At 39.6% G+C, this 23,133-nt stretch overlaps 1 protein-coding gene across 2 annotated transcripts; it reads right to left on the bottom strand.

The window, feature by feature from the left end:
- Nucleotides 1-123: 123 nt before the first annotated feature.
- Nucleotides 124-15,027, bottom strand: TARS1 (threonyl-tRNA synthetase 1). Of its 2 annotated transcripts, none has more exons than XM_041490193.1 (19): nucleotides 14,930-15,027; nucleotides 14,587-14,667; nucleotides 13,549-13,739; nucleotides 12,404-12,527; nucleotides 11,225-11,346; nucleotides 10,881-10,998; nucleotides 9,984-10,048; nucleotides 9,824-9,902; nucleotides 9,128-9,274; nucleotides 8,125-8,223; nucleotides 7,234-7,400; nucleotides 6,602-6,764; nucleotides 6,376-6,513; nucleotides 5,650-5,727; nucleotides 3,826-3,926; nucleotides 3,611-3,715; nucleotides 2,865-2,937; nucleotides 2,011-2,125; nucleotides 124-1,378 (listed from the first exon to the last, which is right to left on the bottom strand). In XM_041490193.1, exons 1-19 carry the CDS (start codon nucleotides 14,948-14,950, stop codon nucleotides 1,230-1,232), a joined length of 2,136 nt encoding a protein of 711 aa, XP_041346127.1. In that variant the 5' UTR covers nucleotides 14,951-15,027; the 3' UTR covers nucleotides 124-1,229. The 2 variants fall into 2 exon arrangements, with proteins under 2 accessions (XP_041346127.1, XP_041346128.1); XM_041490194.1 differs by lacking the exon at nucleotides 14,930-15,027 and adding an exon at nucleotides 14,749-14,866.
- Between the last annotated feature and the right edge of the window lie 8,106 nt (nucleotides 15,028-23,133).

Genomic DNA, 23,133 nt, shown 5'->3' on the forward strand with positions numbered 1-23,133 from the left:
CTGACCTTTGCTTAGGCTGTAGCAATAGCTTTTTATTCTTTTTAAATGAACGGTTATCAACCACGTTTTGAAACTGTTCAAGTTATTTAAGATTAATAAAATAAAAAAGATGCAAAAAAAACCTCAGATCAAGATTTTATTTTTTGTCAGTGACAGACATTTGCCTCTTGTTAGCCAGATGTAGAGAAATACCCCAAACCAAACCCAGAATCAATAGATGAGAGCTTTCAGTAGTAATAGAGGAGGGCTGCTAATTAAGTGATACCTTGGAATAAAGGCTTGGGAAGGAAGACTGGGTGGGACTGTACCAATTAAAGAGAAAAACAGTATTTGTCTTAAAGAAATAATTACTACCTTAGTACATTCTTGTTTCTGTGTGACAACTGCCCTTACTGTAATGACAGCTCAGAGACATTAACAGGAACACCCTTTGTTCCTAATACTACTGGTTTCCTCAGCTGCTGCTTTGGCCCTACTGTGCCCTGCTTTTTCCAGACAGTGTTATCCCCTTTCTACAGCTCTGAGGACCTCACCTGCAGAGCCAGCACATTTCAGAGACTGCCTTTGGAAAGGGGCACAGTAGGCTTTGGTTAGCAGCCACGTGCTCTGCGGCACAGGGCCCCACTGTGGAGTCAGGAATGCCTCACTTCAGGAGCTGAGACACTGCCAGAGGTAAAACCACCCACAGCAGGAGGCCTCTGTTCAAATCCCCGTTCGCGTGACTGGGAGTTCTGGAGAGATATTCACAGCTGGTAAGAGACCATGAGACAGGATGGCAAGGTATCGCCTTCTTTGCTCATGGACACACTCCAGAATTTGCTGCTGCAGCAGCACATGGTTACTATGTGGGTTCGTAAGCCTGAGGTCTATCATTAAACTGGCACGAAAAATACGTTATCAAAATGTATGTAATAACATACATTAACTGGGCAGGTAGAATGCCAGATACCCCTGATTAATATTTCAATCTTCCCTTGCAGTCACAGAAAGTAATTTCATCTTGCTTCATATGTCACTGGTTAAAAGCCAGGAAACTTTAATTCAACATTTTTGAAGAACTTGATTTTTTTATACAAAAAGAGGCATTTTTGACTAAAGAAAGATCCCCGTTAAAATGAGCAAGAGGTCCAAATGTGAAATATACTCCAAATCTGGCTCAGAACAAAAACTCTGGTTAACTAAATTAGGAAAACTACAAATTCTTTATATGCCAGGTAGAGCAGATGGTGTTAAAATTCTTCTTCAGCTTGTCTGGAACGAGAGCATTTCAGCTGCAGCAGCCTCTCCACAGTGTCTGCAATGGTTCTTTCCCCATGCACCTTGTTGTCTCGGGTGCGGATGTTCACTGTTCCACTTGCCTTCTCCTTTTCACCAACAACTAGAAACAACCAAGAGGCAAAGGAATTAAGTGATTCTTCACAATTCTGTCAATTACTCAGAGGGTAGAGTTTCTCTATCAAAGGCTCCTTCTACTCTTAATGGATCCCAGACTGTTTTAAGGCCAATGCTAGATCCCCAATTCACACAACAGGACTAACATGCTGCTTCAAATCACGTACTTCAGGATGAGTTTCTAACTTTTCCTGCATCACTCTCTCTGGAAGAGCCTTCTCTTACGCATGCATGCCTAGTTCAGAAGTGGACCACAGGTGAATGAAATGGAAACATAGTCCTTTTGCTGAAGTAGAAGCAAGAGCATAAATTTTTGAGAGGATGGAAAATCACTTAAAATCTGACTGATAAAGGACAAGAGACTTCACATCTATCCCCATACTGCTGACCAGAAGACAGCAAAAAGTATCAATAATGCCTTGGGTCACACTGATCTCCCTTCAGGGGCAGCTATCCAAACCAGGAATGCCTATGATGTCAGCAGGAGAGGTTCTCTGCAAGGGAGACTCTCAGGAACAAATTGACCTAAACCACTGATTACAACTCTCTGCCTTGCTCACAGAATGATCAAACCCTGTAACAAAAGGGTCAGCCAGTACAAGGTAACTAATACATTACCCAGAATAAAGTTATACTGCGCAAGCTGAGCGTTTCTGATCTTCTTGTTCAGTGTGCACCCAGGATCTACATCAACATCTGCCATAAATCCAGCATCATGGAAGTGCTGCCTGACCTAAGCAAAAAATATCAGAACTGTCACTACTGGATATTCATGACCATGAACTATTCATGACATGTACAATTAAACCATTTCAGATTATCTGAACCCTAAAACAAAGGCACTGCCATGGGTTCAGGCTTTGCACATGAGCCCAGTTCAAGAAATTAAAATATGTCAGCTATGATGCAACTATACACACAATAAATAAGTAAGCAGTGATGTGAACAGTAATATTTGGGCTCAGTAGTGATTTGAGTTTGATATTGTAAAAGGCAACAGGATGATGGAGCTTATTGATTAGAAGATATTTTTTTTTTAAATTTCGTAAACCATCTTATTTATATGTAATGTGCTTGAAAGAACTACAGGCAGAGGTGTGCTGGATGCCAAATATCCAAAGACTCATTTTTGTCTTTTTTACTGCTCTGCAAGAGGCACATGGCCATGGGGGACTAAAACCTGAAGGGTAAGACAGATCTGAGCAAGAGAAAAACTAAGTTTTCAAAAAATAAAAGTCTCACAAAGATCAACATTTATTATTCACATATCCAAAATCTAACTCAGGTTATCTTTAAGAGATCTACAAATTCAGCAGCTAATTGTCACTGTGATATATATAAAAAAAAGACTCAATGTAATATGCAAAGACTTGGAATATGTCTCTGAAATAAATACTATTAATCATGAATAAGTAAGTACTTCAGATCAATACAATATACTGAAATCAAAGCCCTGAAACCATATACATCACCTTTTGAGCATACTCATCACATGCTGGTCCCACTGGTACCACCATTACTTGCTGTGGGGACAGCCAGAGTGGCCTTCAATAAACAAACAAAACAAGTTTGTATAGCTTTCATTGTTTTTTTCAGTACAAAAAATACTATTTACAGAGAGGAATAAAATCTACACAAGAGACTCTTAAAGCCAGCTGCACAGATTGGGTTCAGAGGTGATGAGAGCCCTATATTCATTACAATTATTTCCCCAAAAGAAGTGAGTGTCTAAAAGGATTGCAGCGTGGGCACAAGCACTTGCTGACTGGAAGATTGCTGTTGTGTTTTATGACACATAACAAAGCCTAACTGATTGAGCTTATTACTAACTAAGCACAGGAAAACCTTTACTTTTGAGTCTTGTCATAATCAGAGGGGTCACTCCCACTGGGTATTAACACAGGTAAGCAGATCACCTACATAAATGACTCTTTAAAAGATGGTCCTGCTGCAAAAGCAGCTGGAATGCATATGCTGTGGGCAGACTAGCTCTATGCTGCACCTGCACTGGCAGTGCCATGTAGAATCTACCATATCTTGAATAATTTTGTACCTAAGGAAGGAGGTTCAGAAAAAATTTCTCTGTGGTATTCCTAGGCATGTCACCCTACCAAGCAAGTGGAACAAACAGACCCTCTTGACTCTTCAGTACTTGGGGCTAATCTCTCTCCTACATGAAGAGTTTGCTTGAACTGGAATAATAACTTTTCAACGTTACCATTTGCCTCCATAGTTTTCAGTTAGAATGGCAATCATTCTCTCCACAGATCCCAAGATAGCCCGGTGAATGATTACTGGTCTTGTCTTGTCATTGCCATCATGGCTGTAAAGAAATCCTTTTGTAAGACTTTTTTTCTTTACTCAAACTTATGTCTGTAAGTGTCACTGAAGTTAGATTACACAGAAACTAAAATCACCAGCCTTTGTGCTTACCTGACAAAGGTGAGGTTAAATCTGACTGGCAACTGGAAGTCGAGCTGAATTGTAGCACACTGGTGGTAGCGGCCAATGGCATCCTTAATCTGAATGTCGATCTGAAGAACAAAAAGACAAACTTTTACAGTTAAAAGACAAGCAATCCCCTCTGAAAGCAAATTCACTGTTTTGAGATGGAAAGTGTCACTCAATGCAGAGAAATTCTATGCAGTTTAAACAGCATCATTTTACTTCAGCCTTCATTAGGCTTTAAGTGATTTGCAGGTTCTGGTGCAAAAAACGTTAGAGCTAAAACAGGATGAGTAACTAAAGGGATAATGTATCAGGTGGGAACTACATTTAATGTCTCAGACATTTTGTGAGTTTCAGTCTGGAACTTTCATGGGCCTTTTCACTCAGTTAGTACAGCAGCACATAAATGCAGAACTGAACATGTCTCCCCACAAATGAGACTTCTTCAGCCCCAAAGTGGCAAATTTGCATTTCTTTACCATACAGTATTTGAAGACTTTGTAGCTTGTGTTACAAAGTCAGGGCATGAACAAGGGACAAGAATCTGCTAAATAGTCCACTTACCGGCAGGAGCTCCTATCAATCAGTGAAACTTGTTATGACCTACAAGTCAAGCCTGTTCTTTCTTTTGTATCTAACACTTAAATTCTGAGTACGCTTTTGATACAACTCAGACAGACAAGACTTACAGAAAAGAATAGACTTAGAGTGTCCTAACCTTATTTATTTATTACACTGCTCAGTTACTCATCATTTTACCGGTATATATCAGGCTATATATTAAGGCAGTATGCCTTATTTTGTGTAACAAATGAAGAGATCAGTATTTTAACAACTCAAGTTCTAAATGTCTTTCAATCTTGCATCTAGAATTGTTTATCAGAATTCAGCTAGTCACCAAAGAACTTCTAATCAAAATACATTATTAACAACCTAATTTAATTTCAAATCCAGACTGTAAGAAGAGCACATGTAAGATTAATTAACGTTAACAAAGGTTCCTGTATATTTGTTTTCCTTCAATCAAATATGGAAGTTACTAAATATGAGCTGCTATAACACATTTTATCTAAAAAATTACACGAACCAAAACTGATTCAACTGGCATACAAACACAGAAATCAGAGCCAGCTTACTAGATGAAAACACAAATATAAATGTAGTGTAGACATATTAGGGGAAGATTTAAAAGCCATTTCATAATACTTGTGTCCTAATGTGCAAGGATAACAACAAAGTTTCTAAAAACCCCTATTTAATCTGTCTAAACTGAGGAAACTGTTCTTAAGAAACCAAATAAATTCACATGACAATGCATGGGGATTTTTAAACTAACAAAACCCATCAGTAACTCAAAGCAACTTCAAAACTGTGCAGTTAAAGGAATAAAAATTTGTTTAACCAGTAAGTTTACTTCCGATTTTCTCCTGACTTAGGATTTACTTACTGCTGAAACGATTTATTTCCAATGCAGTTCTCTGTAAGAACAGGTCATACAGTGCCACCTTGTGTTTATGTCACCCACCAGTGAGCTGTTTAAGCAGCAGACAAATAGTTTATTCATGTTAAATTAATTAAATGACTGTTAAAGCAGTTAAAACTATGTGGAAACCAGGATCACAGAAGATTATTTCTCTCTCAAGTATGTTAGAGTTAATGTATCTGGAAAAACAGCAAATTTCAGTCAGACGGCATCTTAAAATGGGCTAATATAAAAAAAAAAAAATTCCTTCTTCCTCATCCCAGCCTTTTGCCTTACCCAATCAGCATTAAAAGCCAAAGCCTGCTAGGGCTTAGCAACATACTAACCTTAGGTCCATAGAACGCTCCATCACCAGGGTTTAACTCCCATTTCTCACCAAAGGCATTGAGGCTGTTTTCAAGTTGCTGGAGATAAAGGACACACACACACACCCAGTGTTTCTTTACACATTACACTTTCAGGTCAGCCTGCTACTACAAATAGGTGACCCTACCAAATTCTCAGTACTTCTCAGTTACTACTGAAACACATTTATTTTCCTGAAAAAGGGAACTCTTGGAAGAGCACCAGCTTAAAAAAAAAAAGAAAAAAAAACAGAAAAAAAACCCCAAAACACCCAAAACCCACAATTCGAAGTTTTTAGTTGAGATGCTGCGATGAAATCTGCCCTGGTACACCAAATGTCTATTCCTGCCCTATCTTCTCCCCAGCACTGCACCTGCAGTGGCCAATTCCATTCCTTTCAGCCTCAGTTTTGGGAGATGCCTTTAAGTCCTATTATAGGGGCTGCCAGAACTGATTCTCTTCCTCCTTTTTGATTTTCTTAAATTTTTAATTATCAAAAAAAGACAAGGAGAAAGAGTTCATTTGATGCTTACATGGAGACTGCCTCTGCACTGAGAGCAAACTATTTACAGCAGGCAGACTGAAGGTAGTTATCAAAGTTCTATAGCTCATGCCGAGCCCAGCTTCACTCTACCTCCCAGAAGGCAGTAAGCTCTTACAGAAGATGCAGTTTTATATCACAGAAAAGAATAAGACTACTGTTTTACCTTTTCAGCTTGATTCCACACTTCAATATCTCCCAGGTACTTTTCAGGACGAGTGGAGAGATTCAGTTTAAACGAAAATCCAAAGACATCATACACGGTACGCAAGAACTCCAGACAGCTCTTTATCTCATCTTCAATCTTGATGATAACAGAAATCATGTCTCAAATAGGGAAACTTCAGTTTACCTGACTTTAATAGCCAGTTTCATTTAGCAATAGCCCCCACCTGCTCCATAGCACAGAAGATGTGAGCATCGTCCTGCTGGAACCGGCGTACTCGGGTGAGTCCCGTGAGAGCTCCCGACAGCTCGTTGCGATGCAGGACACCAAAATCTGCCAACCGCAACGGCAGCTCGCGCCACGACCTCGGGCGATGGTCAAACATAAGGCTGCAGGAAAAGTTTATTATTTGAAGCTCATTCAGAACCAAAATTCTGCAAAGAACAGTCAGGGAGAAGCAGCCAGGGATGAAGCACATGCCTGTAACACCATCTTAATGTGTAATCTGGACATCAGTCTTATCTAGATTTGTCAGGAAAACCATCTCCTTCAACAGCAGGCAGGCCTTCCCCTCTTCACAGAAAGGAGATAAAACAGCTCCTAAAACTGAGCTTTAAAAGCTGAATGCCCAACCTGCCACAAAACTGACAATGCCCTAATGACATGACATTTCTCAGTGTCTAAAGTGAAGAGAGCATGTACACAGCAAGACATACAATTACATCATTCCAGACAGAATGAATAACTGAAGGTAGCCATCTTTGTAACTACAAAGGCAAAGGAAGCAGAGTGGGTTTCGTCTGGGTTTTCTTTTCAGTCAGCACAATCTCTGGTAAGCTGAATTTGCTATGTATTTACCAGTGTCCTGGACAGTTCATAGGCTTCAGAGCAAAGATTTCTTTCTCCACTTCAAAGGAAAACATATTTTCACTGTAATGCTGCCAGTGCCCTGAAGTCATCCACAGTTTGCTGTTGAAAACATTTGGAGTGACAACCTCCTGGAATCCACGTTTTCGATACTCACTCTAGAACAGATACAGTATATAAAACAAATAATAAAGAAAACAAAGGTAAGTACAGGCTTCAATCTGCAGCCAAAAAAATATGAAAGTGTTGCCATACGAAAGTCCCATGACTTAGGAAGAGAATGGAGGAAGAAAGACACAACTTGAAGCTGAACATGCCAAGATACATCCCTTCCACCACCCTTCCCCCAAACAATTTCTCTAGTAGAAAGTAAGCAAGAAGAACAAGTTTCCTCCCTGCAAGCAATGCAGCAGTCTCTAATTACTCCATGACCCCAGATATATTTCATTGCAGCCCAAATATACAGTAATAACACAGACTTCAAATCTTACAGCAGGAAGATCAGAATTCTTTTCCTACATAAATTTTCAAAACAAACAGGTCTTCAAGAGCAAATTAAGTATGTTTACTAAAACAAATCAACATGCATCAATGGAACAGCAGCAGTGTGAGCTTAGCTCTGCTATTAGATGAAGAATTCCTATGACAAAGCACCTTTATTACAGCTTTAACTGCAGATATAAAGTACTGATAAAACATAACTTCACAGAGATTGTGACAAGCCCAGTTCAAAGAAAAAAGGTTACTTTAGTCCCATGGCTTATACAACCAAAAGATAACTTGAAATGAAGGGCTATTAATACTGTTAAACACAGCATGCTGTTATGTATTTTTAAAAATCATGCAATTTCTTCTACAAGATTTCTAAAATATATTACTCACCCGTATAAATTCAATTAATGTGTTATAAATGTAAGCTCCTTTTGGCAAGAAAAAACAGCTACCAGGGCTGAGCTCATGGAAGAAAAACAGTTCTTGGTCCTGCAGGAAAATAATATTTTAAGAACTCAGTATTTGCACCCTGCCTTTTTCACTTGACAGTCACAAATGAATTGCTGCTGACTGGTCATCACTAACAAGAGTTTCAAAACAAAAAACATGGGAAAAAAAGCAATATCCAATACACCGATGCATTTTCACCAGTATTTTCATGTCTGTCAGCAGTTACAGGGGAAGGAAATTTTTCAGTTTCCTGTTTCACTCATTACTGATGTGCCAAAACTTTACTCTTAACTCCCAACTGTGCTCTCACAGTTCCCTCTGCACATTTACTTGTCAATGTTTAGCTCTGCTTCTGCAGCTCTCTAATTATCGGCACATAAACTGAACGTGTGAACTACAGCTGGTTAATGTTGCCACACACTGTGCACACACCTGAGATCTGCATGCGGGGAATTCTTCAGAATTTTGTCATAATGTACTAGCAGCAGGCATTTTAACCCTGTTCAGAACTATCAGTTAACTGACAGGGGTTTCCATGTGAAAAAACAAACTCAAAAACAGCCAACCAAAAAACACAGCTGTATACTGCAGAATCTGAACCATGCAGAAGGAAAAGAACGGCATGAACAGGGTACAGCAAACTGTGTAAGATTGAGCAGTGCCTGCAGACTGCAGCATTCACGTGTTGCAGACTGAAGTCTTAATATTCTGTTCTGATCAATGTGTGCAATAAGGATGTCACTGTGTTGAAAGCATAAAAAAGTTACTTATTGTAGCACTTTGAGGCTCCTGAGAAAAGCAGTTGACTTCTCTACCTAACTGAAAATAAAACTGTCAAACCTTGGTCGTGGCAGCAAGTATAGGCTATCTTCAAGATGCTTTTAATTAAGGGGTTATATCCACACAGTGCTTTTGGAATACATTACCAGAAAAGCTGTCTCACCCGCCCAATTTTTCTGTGATCTCTGCTTTTAGCCTCCTCCTGGAATTTCTCCCACTCCTTCAGCATTTTTGTATCTGGGAATGAAATTCCGTAGATCCTCTGGAGGGATTCCATATCGGCCTTGCCTTCCCAATAGGTAGAAGAATTCTGAATGCAGAAAGAAATGAAACATTGAAGAAAGGGAGTAGCCTCTACATTTTACTACTTCTGCCTGCTATGAAAAGGCATACAATTATTAATAAATCATTACTGTGTAACAACTAAGTCATAAGGAGGTTTCTAATGTGAAATTCAGAGCACTGATTGGAAAAATCCCTAAAAGTAAATAGAGTAAATAAAAATGGTTTCAGGCTCTTGTATTTTTTAAAAGCCTATCTGCTTTGTAGCTATCCTATTCCAACTGTTTATTCACAAATAGCTATAATCATCAGCTAAGCAAACAACACCCATTCCAACTGACACAGTTCAGCCAAATCTTAAACCAAACTCACACTCCTGTGCTGGAAGTACAGGTCCTGGACATGGTTGGGCTTCACATCATGTGAATATCATTCTAGCATACAACCCTTTTACAATCTGTAACATCAAGTTTTTGGCCAGGTTACCCATCTCACAGTACATTCCTGGCTAAGCCTAAAGGCAGGAACACATCTGAAGCGATGCAGTGAAAACATCTAAGACAGTTCCATCACCTACCTTATGAATTTTTATGGTCTTTATCTTGCCAGTATGTCTGACATGAGGTCCTCTGCATAAATCTATCAGGGGACCACACCTAAGAAAAGGAAAACACTTATTTGGTATATTTAATCCTAGAACCATAAATCCAGTAATATTATGATCCATGCACAATTACCTGTATACTGTAGTAGTTGGGGTATTGACCTTCTCATTCAGGATGCGACACTTGAATTTATTATACTGAGAAGAAAAGCAGCACACATACTTGTTAATTCCTTGCTAAAAAAAGACAAGTGGCCAACAGTTTAAACTATTTGCAAACCTGACACTATGTTGCATCAGAACAGGCCTGTAAAAGACACAGACAGGAGTACAGACAGTAGTGGAGCAAGGTGCCCAGAGAGCAGGGTGTGCAATCTCTGTCCTTGGAGTTTTGAAGGCCCAACTGGACAAGACAGGAAACTTGACCAGTGTCCCCACGTCACCATGTCCTGTGCATGAGACTGGACACATACACAGGTACCCTCCAACCTGAATGATGCTATGATTCTCCTGATGTCCTAACAGTGAAAACTCATTAATGTCTACCTCAGGAATGCAAAAAAATTATTTGCAGCTACATACCAGAGAGAAAGGGTAAGGTTTTAGTGTGGCTTGCACTCTTTTAGAAGGCCTTATTCTAAAAAATGTTTTATGAAGCTTTCTGAATGCAGAAGAACATATGCAGTCACAGTATCACCACAGACATACATAATATGTCGCAAACTTACATTTCTGTGAAGTTAATAAGTAAATAAAGAATGTGGCTTCACAGAATTTAGTTAGATCACCCTGGGGAAGAATGAATATTCTCAGTTTTAGAAAATTAGAATGCTTACTTCCAAGAACCTAAAAATTACTTCCTTTTTCTCTCTTTTTTTTTTTTTTTTTGGTTAAGCATCACAAATGAGTTTCTAAGAATGTATCACCTTAAAAAGTTAATTTTATATACTTTCTTCTACCACTAATAACGCATGCCCTGAAGTTACAAATACTTGCATGAGGTTAGAAACAACGTTCTATAACAGCCCACCTTAAACATTTCAAGCAGTGTTTCCTTCTTAACTTCCAGTCTTTCAAATGCTTGTTTTTCCTTCATTATCTTTTTGCATAATGTTTCCAAAGCAGAGAAGTCATTACTTGATACACCCCTAAAATAAACACACACAGAGAAGTGAGTAATTTTTGCTTTCATTTGCCATTTGTGATCCTGGTGCAGTGCCCCAACCTGTAGTTGGGAAGCCCTGCAAAAAAACAAAGCCACCTGCAGCAATACATACCACTCTGTTCTAGGAACAAGCACACAGCAGAAATTTTGCTGTGACTGCCACCCACCCCCAGCTTCTAAATAAAGAAAAATAAATAAACAAAACCTACCCTTCCTCAAGAAACATGTCATAATAAAATCCATTTTCTATTGGTGGGCCATAGCACAAACAGCCACCATAGATTCGTTCCATAGCTTCACCCATTATGTGAGCACTTGAGTGCCAATAGACCTAACAGAAGTAAAAAGATAAGGGATCAGTCTTGAATGATACATTTCCAATTGTTTAATTTAAAACCTTTTCTGAAACGCCTGCTTTCAAGGATACTTAAGGCACATCCCACAGTAGGGCAATGTGCAGAACAGAAGTGGCCTGCCCAGCAGCACTCCCATCCTCAGCATCAATGTTTCCAAAAAGCAGCATTTCCACTGGAAAACCTACATTTTGGTAGCTAACAATTCTTACTTTCAACTGTTGCTGACATGATTTCATTATTCTCAAGAAGTCAAAATACTAATTCAGAATTTTTTTTTCCTATGAACTTTAATCAATCAGATCTGCATAATGACCAAAAGATATGCTTTCAACATTAGGCTGTGGTTCTAATCCAGCAATCTTATGCATAAGAAATCCTGCACGCTCCATCTTGTAGAACACCTGAGGTTTTGACAAAACCAGATCTTTTAAGAGTTAAGTCTGCCTTGGTTAGCACAAATTGAAATCATAAATTGGGAGCTGTCATTTAGCCAATATGAAAACCCTAGGTTTGAATGTAAGACTTCTGTGATGAGTTTGACTGACAGTTTCTTGTACTGATTTTGTTTCTAAAGAACCTAATCACAAATTTACTGGCTGGGCACATTTATGTGACTGAGTAGCCAAAATAAAAAAGTAGACACTTTTGCAAACACAAAGAAAAAGAGCAGTCTACTTAATACTTTCATGATTCTACATAGAAAGTATTTTTGTACTCAGTTTTGTTCCCAAAATCAGTGCTGAAGATGTCAATTCAAAAGACCTACTTTACATTAACAAGAAGGCTGAAAATACAAATTTTTAACAAGAAGTAGAGCAACTGCAAGCACACTTGGCCACAAGTACGCAGCAGAATGTAAATTACCTGTAGTAACACAACTCCTCCAGTAAGGAGCTATGAGGAAATGCAGATGTACCTAAACCACAAACTTGTTTTCTTCATCTTCTGAACACAGTAAATATTTCAAGAACTGCAAGAGGCTGAGTTAAATGTAAACCTGAAATAGAAAATGTTTTGGTAAAAGATACTCACTGCTTGGGCCTCTTCATCTTCAAACTTCAGCAGCTCCAAGGAACAATCCTCCTCCAAAGGACGGTCTAGATCCCAAACCACCTTGTTCACTTTGGCAATAACAGTGTTGTCAGCTAATCCCTGACTACAGAACAAACACACAGGTAGAATTGTAAGAAAGTACATTATATTTTTAAATCAGCAAGCAGAAGTTCCCCAGATTTGCCCTCCAGTTTGAATGAGACTTCAGAGTGCTCAGAGTGGACGTAACATCATAAATAAATTCTAAATAAATGACCAGTTTAGCCAGTCCTGAACATTCATGAAAAATCCTATTTCTATTTTAAGAATATGGGAAGAAAACTGTGCTATATACTTAACCTTCACACATATTTGTCTTAGAGGCAGCATCCTCCAAGTACAAACCTTCATAATCCTATTGCAATATAAACGAGAACCACTCTCTTAAAAGCTATCAAATACCACTTTTGACATAGTAGCTTTATTGTTTGCATCCACTAGGCAAAATCCTCTGTTCATGATCCCAAATTACAGAAGCAAAGGAGGTTCCAATAACATGGCACCTTCTCATGGACAGGAAAAAAAAAAAAAAAAGGCATTTCACCTTTAAGAATCACCCAATCTTTGCAATTTTAACTGTCAGGGTGTTCACTGTGTATCATTCAAAAATACTGCACAGCAGTTATGAGTAACCTGGAGTTGTGCAACACTCTTTTGAACAGATATCTCCCGTGCAAATGAAAGTGAAGAATACCCATATTGTTAAATTTCTCTGTAATCAATTGAAACATAACCCAGCAGTCATCTTCCTCAGGTCAATGCAAACTGGTTTGCAGTGCTAACATTCCATCTGGTAATTTATTAGCAAATCAGCAGTACTTGGATGGAAAAATACACTATTAGAATGTGTCCAAAATACCTCAGTTTCATTCGTATTTAATGCTAACTTTAATGCTAATGAAACTGCATCTTTATAAGGCAAAAGAAAACTGCACTCCAAAACTAAAACCCAGCTGGTTACCTTCAGTTCATTTCATCTAAGACGCTTTGAGAAGACTTGAGAAAAATAACAAATTATACGTTACCCATCCCCTTAAACTCACTGTCTGAAAGTGATTTTGTGGCATCACAGAACAGAAACATACCTAATTCCACATGCAATTTGATAAGGAGTAGTTTTCCAAGATTCGGCATCAACCTGCTTGCCATCAGGTAATGTGACTTTAATGGGTTTACTGTCATTTGCAGCTCTTTCTGCAAGGAGTGCATCATGTTCAGCCTTAAGTTTATTGTACATCTCCAAACGCTCATTGATAAATGCAGGCCAAGGATTTAGCTGTATACAATAAAGACAAAGGAAAATTATTAATCTGATTATTAGTTTGACTGCACACCACGTCAAGAATGCCAACACAACAGATATACTTTTCATTATCAAGTATGTGACGATACATGTGTGCTACATGTCATTATCAAGTATGTGACGATACATGTGTGCTACATGTAACAAATAATCACCATTATTTCAGATTATATAGTATTAATTATGTCATGATACGACACGGCTTCAGCTTAATGAAATCTGTATCACTGTACACCTGTTCAATAAACCACACGTTACCAAACAACCACACAAGGAAAAAAGTCAACTATAAAAAAAGTAAGCTCAACCTGAAACAAGACTTTTCTTATTAGGTCAAAAAGCCGAGGGAACACTCTAGTCTGAGCCACCCAGGCAGGAACTGACTCCAATTTAAACACGTGTAATGACGCAGGACCGTCCGCCCGGGCACAGCCATGCACTTGGCTCAGGACCGCTGCTGACTAGCAGCTGGCCCTCCGCGGACTCAGAGGCATCTGTGTTTACCCTCCACGAAGACAACAGCACCTTAAGCAGGCTTTCTTCACCTCGGCGATCCGCTGCCTGCTTCCCGCTGCAAAGAGGCACAGGGAAAAGCATAACCTAACCCAGAGCTACGGGAATCTGGCTGTTCTCCTATTACACCAACGCAACTTAATGTAAAAAGCCAGCAATGGCGCTACAAGGCACACTGTCGGAGGTGTGACTGTAACGCCTGATAAAGCACCCCAGGAGGACAAACTGCAGCAATGCCAGCAGCGCACAGCGCAGCAACGAGGACTCGGCATCCTCCCGCCCCCAGGGCGGCCCAGGGGCTGCTCACCTCCGACCGCCCTCCATCGCCAGCCCCTTCCTTCATCTTCTTCTTCCCGCAGTCTGCTTTCTTCTCTCCCCCAGCGTCCACCTGCGGAGGGCGAGCACCGTTTAGTCAAGCCCTGGCAGTCCCTCACACCTAAGGTGCTTTAACTCCCCCCGCCCCACACACCGCGGAAAAAACCCGATCTCCCCGTCGCGCATAGCCTGCGTGCCCCCCGCTCCCTGCTCCTTCTCCTTGGGGCACACTCCACAGCCCCCCAGAGCCGGGGAAATGCTGGGGAAGAGGCCCAGCTCCCCCCGCCGGCCCGCCGCCGCCTGCCCGCGCTGCCGAGCCGCGGAGCGGAGCCCACCTGGCTGTCAGCGCCCGCCATGGCCGCGGAGCCGCCCGGGAAGGGGCGGGCAGGCGCAGGCGCCGCTCGGCCCGCGGCTGATGCAACCGGGGGCGGCCGCGCCGGCCCGGCCCCAGCGGGAGCGGAGCAATGGAGCCGAGCGGCGTGGTGGGGCTGGCCGGGGCCGCCCTGGGGTGGTGCGAGTGAAGGCGGCTCGTCACAGGGTACGGCGGCGGGACGTGGCCCGTGTTCTGTCCGCGCCCGTGAGGGCGGCGAGCGCGGCCCGGCCCGGCCCTCGCACAACCGCGTTCTGCTCGCTGTGACGGGAAGAATCACAATATCAATTAAGTTGGAAAAGATCCTCGAGATCAACGAGTCCGACCTGTGACCGAACGCCACGTTGTCAAGTAGACCACGGTGCTAGGTGCCATGTCCAGTCTTTACTTAAACACCTCCAGGGACGGTGACTCCACCATCCCCGGGCAGCCTGGTCCAGTGTCAAAAGACCCTTTCTGTGGAGAAATTCCTCCTAATGTCCAGCCTAAACCTTCCATGGCACAGCTGGAGACAGTCCTCTTGTTCTGTCAGTTGTTGCCTGAAAGAAGAGGCGGATTCCCACTTAGCTACACCCTGCTGTCAGGGAGTTGCAGGGAGCGATCAGGTTTTTCCCCTTGAGCCTCCTTTCTCCAAACACCCCCAGCTCCCACAGCTGCTCCTCATCACACTTGTGCTCCAGACCCTTCCCCACCTCCGCTGCCCTTCTCCAGAACCTGCGATACCTGATTCCCCCGAGATGTTCAGTCAAGGATGGACCAGTGATTGGGAGTACGCTTTGCAAAAGACACTAAAAACTAAAAATCAGGTTCACCACTGTCTGATTTCCCAGGGGAGGGGAAAAAAAGAGAAGAGATTCTGAGGTGGTTGTGTCACACCTGAACTGCAGGAGCACCTGCAGCTGTCCCAAGGGAACAACAGCTCAGTGGCTCGGAAGCTACAGACACTTCTAAGGAAATTATGTGATATTTGCTCTGCAGCCATCTTTCCCTCCTTTCCTATTGTTTTCAGCTAATAATAATATTGATATTTTAGGAAGGTTACTGTCTTGCAGCACAATCTCGTGGTGGCTGGGGACTCCCAGAGCAGCCAGTCTCAAGGCCTTACATGTGTTTGGTAATTTTAGACATACTAGTATACCAGTGAACTCACCCAGCAGCCTAGTTTAAGCAATATGTTCATTACTAGATTTCATATGGTAATGAACGTATTGCTTTGTCAAATCATTACCTGATTTCATCTGAAATCCTGGCATAACATCCTTACTTTGAAGAGAGTAAATCATTGGTCAGGTCTTGCCTTGGATTTCTGCTGCCAGCAGAGGACCCAACACCACTTCTACCTCCTGGAACAGCTGCCTTCTCTTCTTCTGCAGCAGTGATTAGGAAGTTTAGAGTGTGTAAAATGCGCACAGATGGATATTGGGGCACCTCATCCTCCACGGACTTAAGTGCTATAAGCCAAAAGTTCAGGGAAAAAAAAAAAGAAGATGCTTTATATAGCTTTCAAATACTTTTGTAGTGGTGAAGGGTGGTTGAGAGAATGTCACTGGGCTATTTGACTACAAGTGTAGGGGCTTAAAAAATAATGCAGATATTTTAATCTGTTAGTTAAAATATGAAAATAGGAAGTTGTAGTAAATAAAGACAGAATCAGGCCTAGATCTGGATAGTTCATCTGAAAGTAAAGTATGAACACCATAAATATTGACAAAAACATTTATTAAACAGCTGAATTTAATAGTATATGTATGATCTTTTGTAGAAATACAATGTTTAATAATAGAAAGGGCATTTGTTTTATAATGCTAATCTTTATATTTGCAAGTCTCCTAAAATCTTTTTCTGGTGGACAAATTACAAGTGACTAAGAGACAGAACATTGCAAAACTTCTCGATAAATGATGTAAAGCCAAAATGGAACAAAAACGCATACTGATGCTGTTCAAGAAAAAAAAAACAAAAACTATTAGGGATTTCAAAAGCAATTGGGAACCTGTAGAACTGTCTCTTGTGCCAGAAGATGGCAGCAGAGAAACACGCTGATCTGCTGAGACACAAATTCGCTTGCTCTTGGCTTTAGGAAGTAGGTTTTATGGCAAAAAGCACACAACTAAATGAATGTTTTACTGACTTCACTCTTAAGCAGTGTAATTAATGATGTGTGACTAAATTCAGCCATGCTCTAATAGTGTAAATTGATTTCAGTGTGCTTTAATGATTATCAGGAATGAATAGACGTTTCTGGTTCGTGAGAAGTTTTTTGGGAAAAATGTGGTCAGAAATTTGTAGTGGAATTGCAGGGTTACTTGGCTTATATTTCATTTAGGAAAACTAAAGATCAAAATGAAATCAAAATGCAAGTAAAAATTTGGAGCAATGAATGTAACACATTTACACCATTTACTTGCACCAGCTGCTCGAGGGTAACCATCTGACTTGTAATCCAGCACTAGCATTCTGTAAAATGTCTGGGTTTATTTATATTTGTGTACATTAAATCAACTCTATTCACTGCAGAGTATTTACTAATTTCACAAACTCTGAATTAATTTGAAAATAAAATTGTATGAATGCCAACCATTTATGTTGAGGGTTCAAAATATATCATTTGAATTCCAGGCCTAGTGGATTTCCATAAGCCCACTTCAAGCAAAGAGTTATTATCTCAAAATTAAGAAAACAAACAAATATGAGAATCTCAGGTTTAAAATTGAAATACTTTTTTGCAATTTTCTCTTGTATTAATTTCCCCTGGGCTAATGCAACAGCACAATAAACTTTTTAGAAATCTAGTATAACAGTCTTAGAAATGTATATTCAGAAATTGAAAAATGTGTGAAGGTAAATAAAAAATAAATTTGACATTAAATTTAAATATTGTGAAAATAACTGAAGCCCTGATTCAAACTGGAACACGCTAGGAAAATGAAATCTAAGCCATGACTTTTGATATTACTTCAGCTTCTGGTGACTTATTATTAAAATACTTACCTTCTTAGAAGGGTAAGAAAAATAACTGATATTTGACACAAAAAAAAAGGAGACAGTTTTGGTTTGGTTCTGTGTCCATGGTGGCTTTGTGTACAGCCACTATCGTGTGTAGTCTGGCAATCTTCATGCACCAAGAGGTCTGCCCAAATACTGGGCTTGTTTGTGCTTTTTCCGGGAGAGATATATGTTCATGCATGCTAGGGAGAAAACCCTCACTAACAGCAGAAATCCCAGACCTTTTGTGAACTGAAAACACACATCACAGAGACAGCCTCATCCCACCTCTGCCCTCAGGATGCAGGTCCTCTCCACTTTCCCCTCTTAGCCACTTTGTACCTGCAACAGTGCAGATAATACATTCAGATTACTCAGGGTCAGTTTGTTGTCTATGGCCAGGCAGGTTTTTTGAGAAGAACACAATAAGGGTGTATTTGGTAAAATCTGGGAGACAACCAATTTCATTCTCATAGTTACAGGTGCTGAGATCAGAGGTTACATATTCCAGATGAAACTTCAAACCAGGGTTCACTCCATGACATCAGATGGGCTTCAGACTTCTACTAGGAATCCATTTAAAGGAGGGAGATGCTAGGTGATTTTTTCTTCCCTCCCACCCTGGCTTTTTCTCCCTTCTGTAAAACAAGATTTGGCTTTCTGCTTCTTCATAACAAACATACTCATGTCTCATCTCAATTTTACCCCTGGTTCGCTTGGTTAAATGTTTTAGCATTTAGTATGTGTAGCTGAGCCAGCAATATTTTATCTCACATCATAAAAAGTAGTAGGTGTGCATGCATCCAAACAAACTCAGCTCTTTCCTGTGTTCTTTTTGTAGAGCTCAGACATGTCACGTTGGAGGGTGCATTGTTAATCCATGATGTATCTAGGATTAAGATACTTTTCCAAACTCCTACCTTTAGGATGAACTGCCCCTGCTTCACAGTATAACAGCAGATTCCTCCTATTGTATGGTTCTATTTTCTAGTAGGATTTGCACTTAAAACTCTTGTTTTCATTTAAAGCTATTATTTTGGGTACTGGTCGCAGAAGAAGATGTGCTGTCTGCAGATGTTACTCCCACTCTGGTCTCCACTCTGTCTTATGACTGGGCTGTGAGATGTGGATCCCGAGCCCTTGCCTTCGATTTCCTCTTTGTAGGTTATCAAACAGTGAGGCACCAGTCATTTTACAAGGAAAATTAAATGCTAGCTGTTTTGTGTAGTGAGGAGGGATGATAAACTAAGAAAAAACTTAAAACATGTGTCCTTGACGGTCCTTAAATACCATATTAAAAATCACATTGGTATATTTTTTTGCCAAAATTCTGGATCTTGGATCCATCCTTGGTTTTTGTAAGTAAATTAAAACTGGCTTTTACTTTAACTGAGCATCACCAAGTTCATGCACGACATAAAAATTTTTGGTTATATATGTAATTTTTCAGAATAGAAACTACTTGATTGTTAACATTTTGTTCTTACCCCTCCAAATTAATATATAATAGATAATAAATATATAATACATAATATATAATATATAATCTATAATATATAATATATAATATATAATACATAATATACATTATATAATATATATATAATATTATTCATTTTAGTGTGCACTTCAGAATTCAAAGTCAGAGAATATGGGGTTTGACAGGTATGTTTGTAATAATGGAATTCCCTTTTTTTTCTTATAGATATCAGTGATGTTTTTTCCCTCAGAATAACATTTTCTTTTTCTGTAATGGCAGATCATGGATATATTTATGTAATACCTATACAATTAGAAGATAAATTTTATAATTTCTAAAATTTAAGAAATAATTAGCACCAAAAAACAAAGAAAAGCAAACAAACAAAAAAAAAAGGCAAAAAAAAAAAAAAAAACCACGCCAAAAAAACCTTTTCTGATACTCTTACCAGAAAATGCACTGATTTTCACATTACTGAGATCAAGGTGTTCCTCCATCTTCTTTGTGGGGGAAATCCTCCATGCCATGGAATGACATGGCACATGGAGGAATTATTCTACATGATGCCATTAGAAGCAGGAAATGCTTTTTCCAGTAATTTCCTGGGTACAGTCAATAACCTTTGATTTTCCAGACTCAGTTTCTTATACCAGGCAATATCTGTCACACTCCATAGCACTAGACATTATCTCCAGATACCAAGGTATGAAAAATGCTTGCATTATCTTCTGCTAATGCTCCATCTGACAATTTTGGGAGGAAATTGCAGACAACACAGGGAAGTCAAATATTGCATTCTAGGATTTTTTTTTTTCTCTTTGACCATATTTTTCATTGCAATAGTGTCCTAATTTCACACATTTCCAGAAAAACTCATTTTATTTGAAAAGGCTGTTCTTAGTTTCTCTCTTTAGCTATGACTCAAATGTTCTGGTGATGTTCTCAATAACATCCCTTTTTAGTGAGGTTTCGTGGACACAATCCAGTAACACTGCTTCAAATAAAGGAACACATGAAAGCTGATGAAAAGAGGTACCTCATAACTGTGAATTTTGTCAGACCTCTTGTGACGAGTTATATAAAAGCTTTTTTCTTTGTGTCCTTTTCACTTGGAAGTATTTGGAACATTACTAAAAGTAATACTAAGCTGGAAAATTATTTCAAAGTTTTATAACTACAGGGATAGAGGACAGAAGGGACTCCATTCTTAGGTGCTGGTCAGAGGAAAAAGATATTCCAAGGGGACATACAAAGTTTAAATTATTCACAATTCACCTAGAAGGATGGGATGGGATGTCTTGGTAATAGCATGGGACAGAAAAACTAACTCATCACTATCTTTGAAACATCTGCTCCATGTGGAAGGACTACAACATATCTTTTCAGTCTTTTCTTTCCTAGACTAAGCAAACTTAATGTTTTAAACTGTTTCAGGAAACATGCTTCCAGATGGTTCTTCCTTCTCAACTCTGCAGTCTGTGATTTTCTCAAAACAATGGTTCTTAAAACAAGCACAGTATTCCTGTAGAGCAGAGAGGACTATGGCTCAGACCTGGCATAGGGCGCCTCATTTGATATGACAGCTCAGTATCACACACTTGCCTTCAGTTGGTGGCTTTTTAGGATGAGCAGCTCCAGTCCATACCGTGTCCTGTTCTTCTGTACATTTCCCTGAACAGAAAAGCACTGAGCAGTAGCAAATTGTTTCTTTGAAACTATTGTTTCTTTCAAACTACCTCTCCAGTTCATTGGTCATAGATTTTTAACATATACTCTTTCCTCCCTCATTAACAGCTAATGACTTTTTGGGCAAGAACCAAACACAGAGTAAAATCAGGGTAGAACCAACTTGAGATATCCTACTATTTTAACACAGTTTCATTTAATCATGGAAGTGTTCAGTAATTAATGCAGCCTGTATTAATTCAGAGCTTTTTGTCTCAATAAATTCAAGTAGTTGCACTTCCCATTGCTCCCATGTCTCCCTGACATCTCTCCATTAGTTTAGCATGATTCTGGCTCTGTCTTCTTGTGATTCTCCCTTATAAGGAAAGCCCTGCATCATTCATTGTGCACAGCCCACATTGTACATAAAGCCCTCATTTCACAATCATAGGTTCAATCATTCCTTTAAACAATGGCACAGTTTAATATTGACACCAAGGGTTAACCACAAGAGAAGGAAATATAGTAAAAGATATATATTTTCTACTTTTTTTTGTGCAGTTTGTCATCTGTATCACCTGAGCCTAATATGCCATCTCAGGTGCAGCTGCCTTGGGATAAGAAATTTGTTATTGCAGCTCACCTGGAGCTGTTTTCTCCACCAGAGATTATCACCCCCTCCAGCCTTTTGGCATTTCTTCATGAGGATCTGCTCCCTAGCCCGGTTTTAGTGACCTAGTTTAGCAGAAACACCTTTTGCACTCAAATCAGGCTGACAGAATGAGGGTGAATAGCAATTACACACGCACTTGTCCTGACATATCTGGAAGGGCAGTAAAGTCTGGCAGCAGAAACCAGCCAGAAAGCCCCATTTTTCACATCAGCTATTGCCAGAATGGGCATGACCTTAAGTCTTTTTTTTTTTTTTTTTTTTTTTTTCTTTTTTTTTCTTTTTTTTTTTTTTTTTTACTCATGGCAGTTCTATTGATTTTGGCAGTTGTACACAATAACCCAATAGTCCTGCTTCAGCTACAAATTACTTTGGGGTCTTGCTCTTCTCTGTCCTGTGTTGGACCAGCTCCCAGCTGCCTTTGAGAAAATTAAATTGGCCAAACACATCTGCCTAAAAAGATCTGTCTGGTGTTAAAAGAAGAGTATAACAATTAAGGTTGAAGAAAAAATTAATTAAACCCCAACATTTTCTGTGCTTTTTTTAATGTGAAAACTGTTGGGGAAATTTAAGAGGAAAAAGGAAGGGAAGAATTGCTTACTTATTCAGAAAGATGTCTAATTCCTGCTAATAATTCCACCATTGCGTATGTTTGCTCATTCTGTCTGCTTTGGCAGCAGAAGACATGAGGAAGTTTTTTTTTACAAATATAAGGTATTCTTTTGTCCTTTTGACCTAGTCTGCAAGTGTACATACAAGAGAATCAGTTAAATATTTTTGAGCAGGTTTTTGAGCAGGTCTGTGTGTGTTATAAAAACACTTATGCTGTCAGCAAGGGCAAAATATACAACAAATGGAAACAACAAGCAGGTTTTTAAGAAATACATTGTAAACTGATCATAAAGAATATATCACTTTCCAGACATCTCTGTTATCAGAGTGCAAATAGAAGCCACACTTCCAAAAGGCCTTTCTCTCTCTGCATAGAGCATGAGGACACCTCCATTTCTTCCTGCTCTGCTTCTGCCAGAAGTAATCACTGCTGAGTTCCTGCCTTTTAGCAGGAAGTAGAACCTGTGAAGCACTGTTCACCTTATTTTTTTGAGCCCTTATCCATCTTGGTATAATTAAATTATATTAACTGATGTGTGAAATGGCCACTTTGCCATTAATTGTAAGGTCTCCTTTTTTGATTTGCTTTGTTGTGTCTCTTTATTGACTGTTTGCATCCCACTCTGCTCTGCGCTTTGTGTTCCTCCATCAACTCATCTGTTCCTGAAGCTTTTGGCCTCAGTCAGTAATCTCATTTGTTCCCATTCCTGTGATGTGATGAGAAATGACAACTGTTTATTCCACCAAGTCCATACAT

The sequence above is a fragment of the Pyrgilauda ruficollis genome, unplaced genomic scaffold (genome assembly GCF_017590135.1).
Source record: "Pyrgilauda ruficollis isolate IOZ18807 unplaced genomic scaffold, ASM1759013v1 scaffold120, whole genome shotgun sequence".
Lineage (NCBI taxonomy): Eukaryota > Metazoa > Chordata > Aves > Passeriformes > Passeridae > Pyrgilauda > Pyrgilauda ruficollis.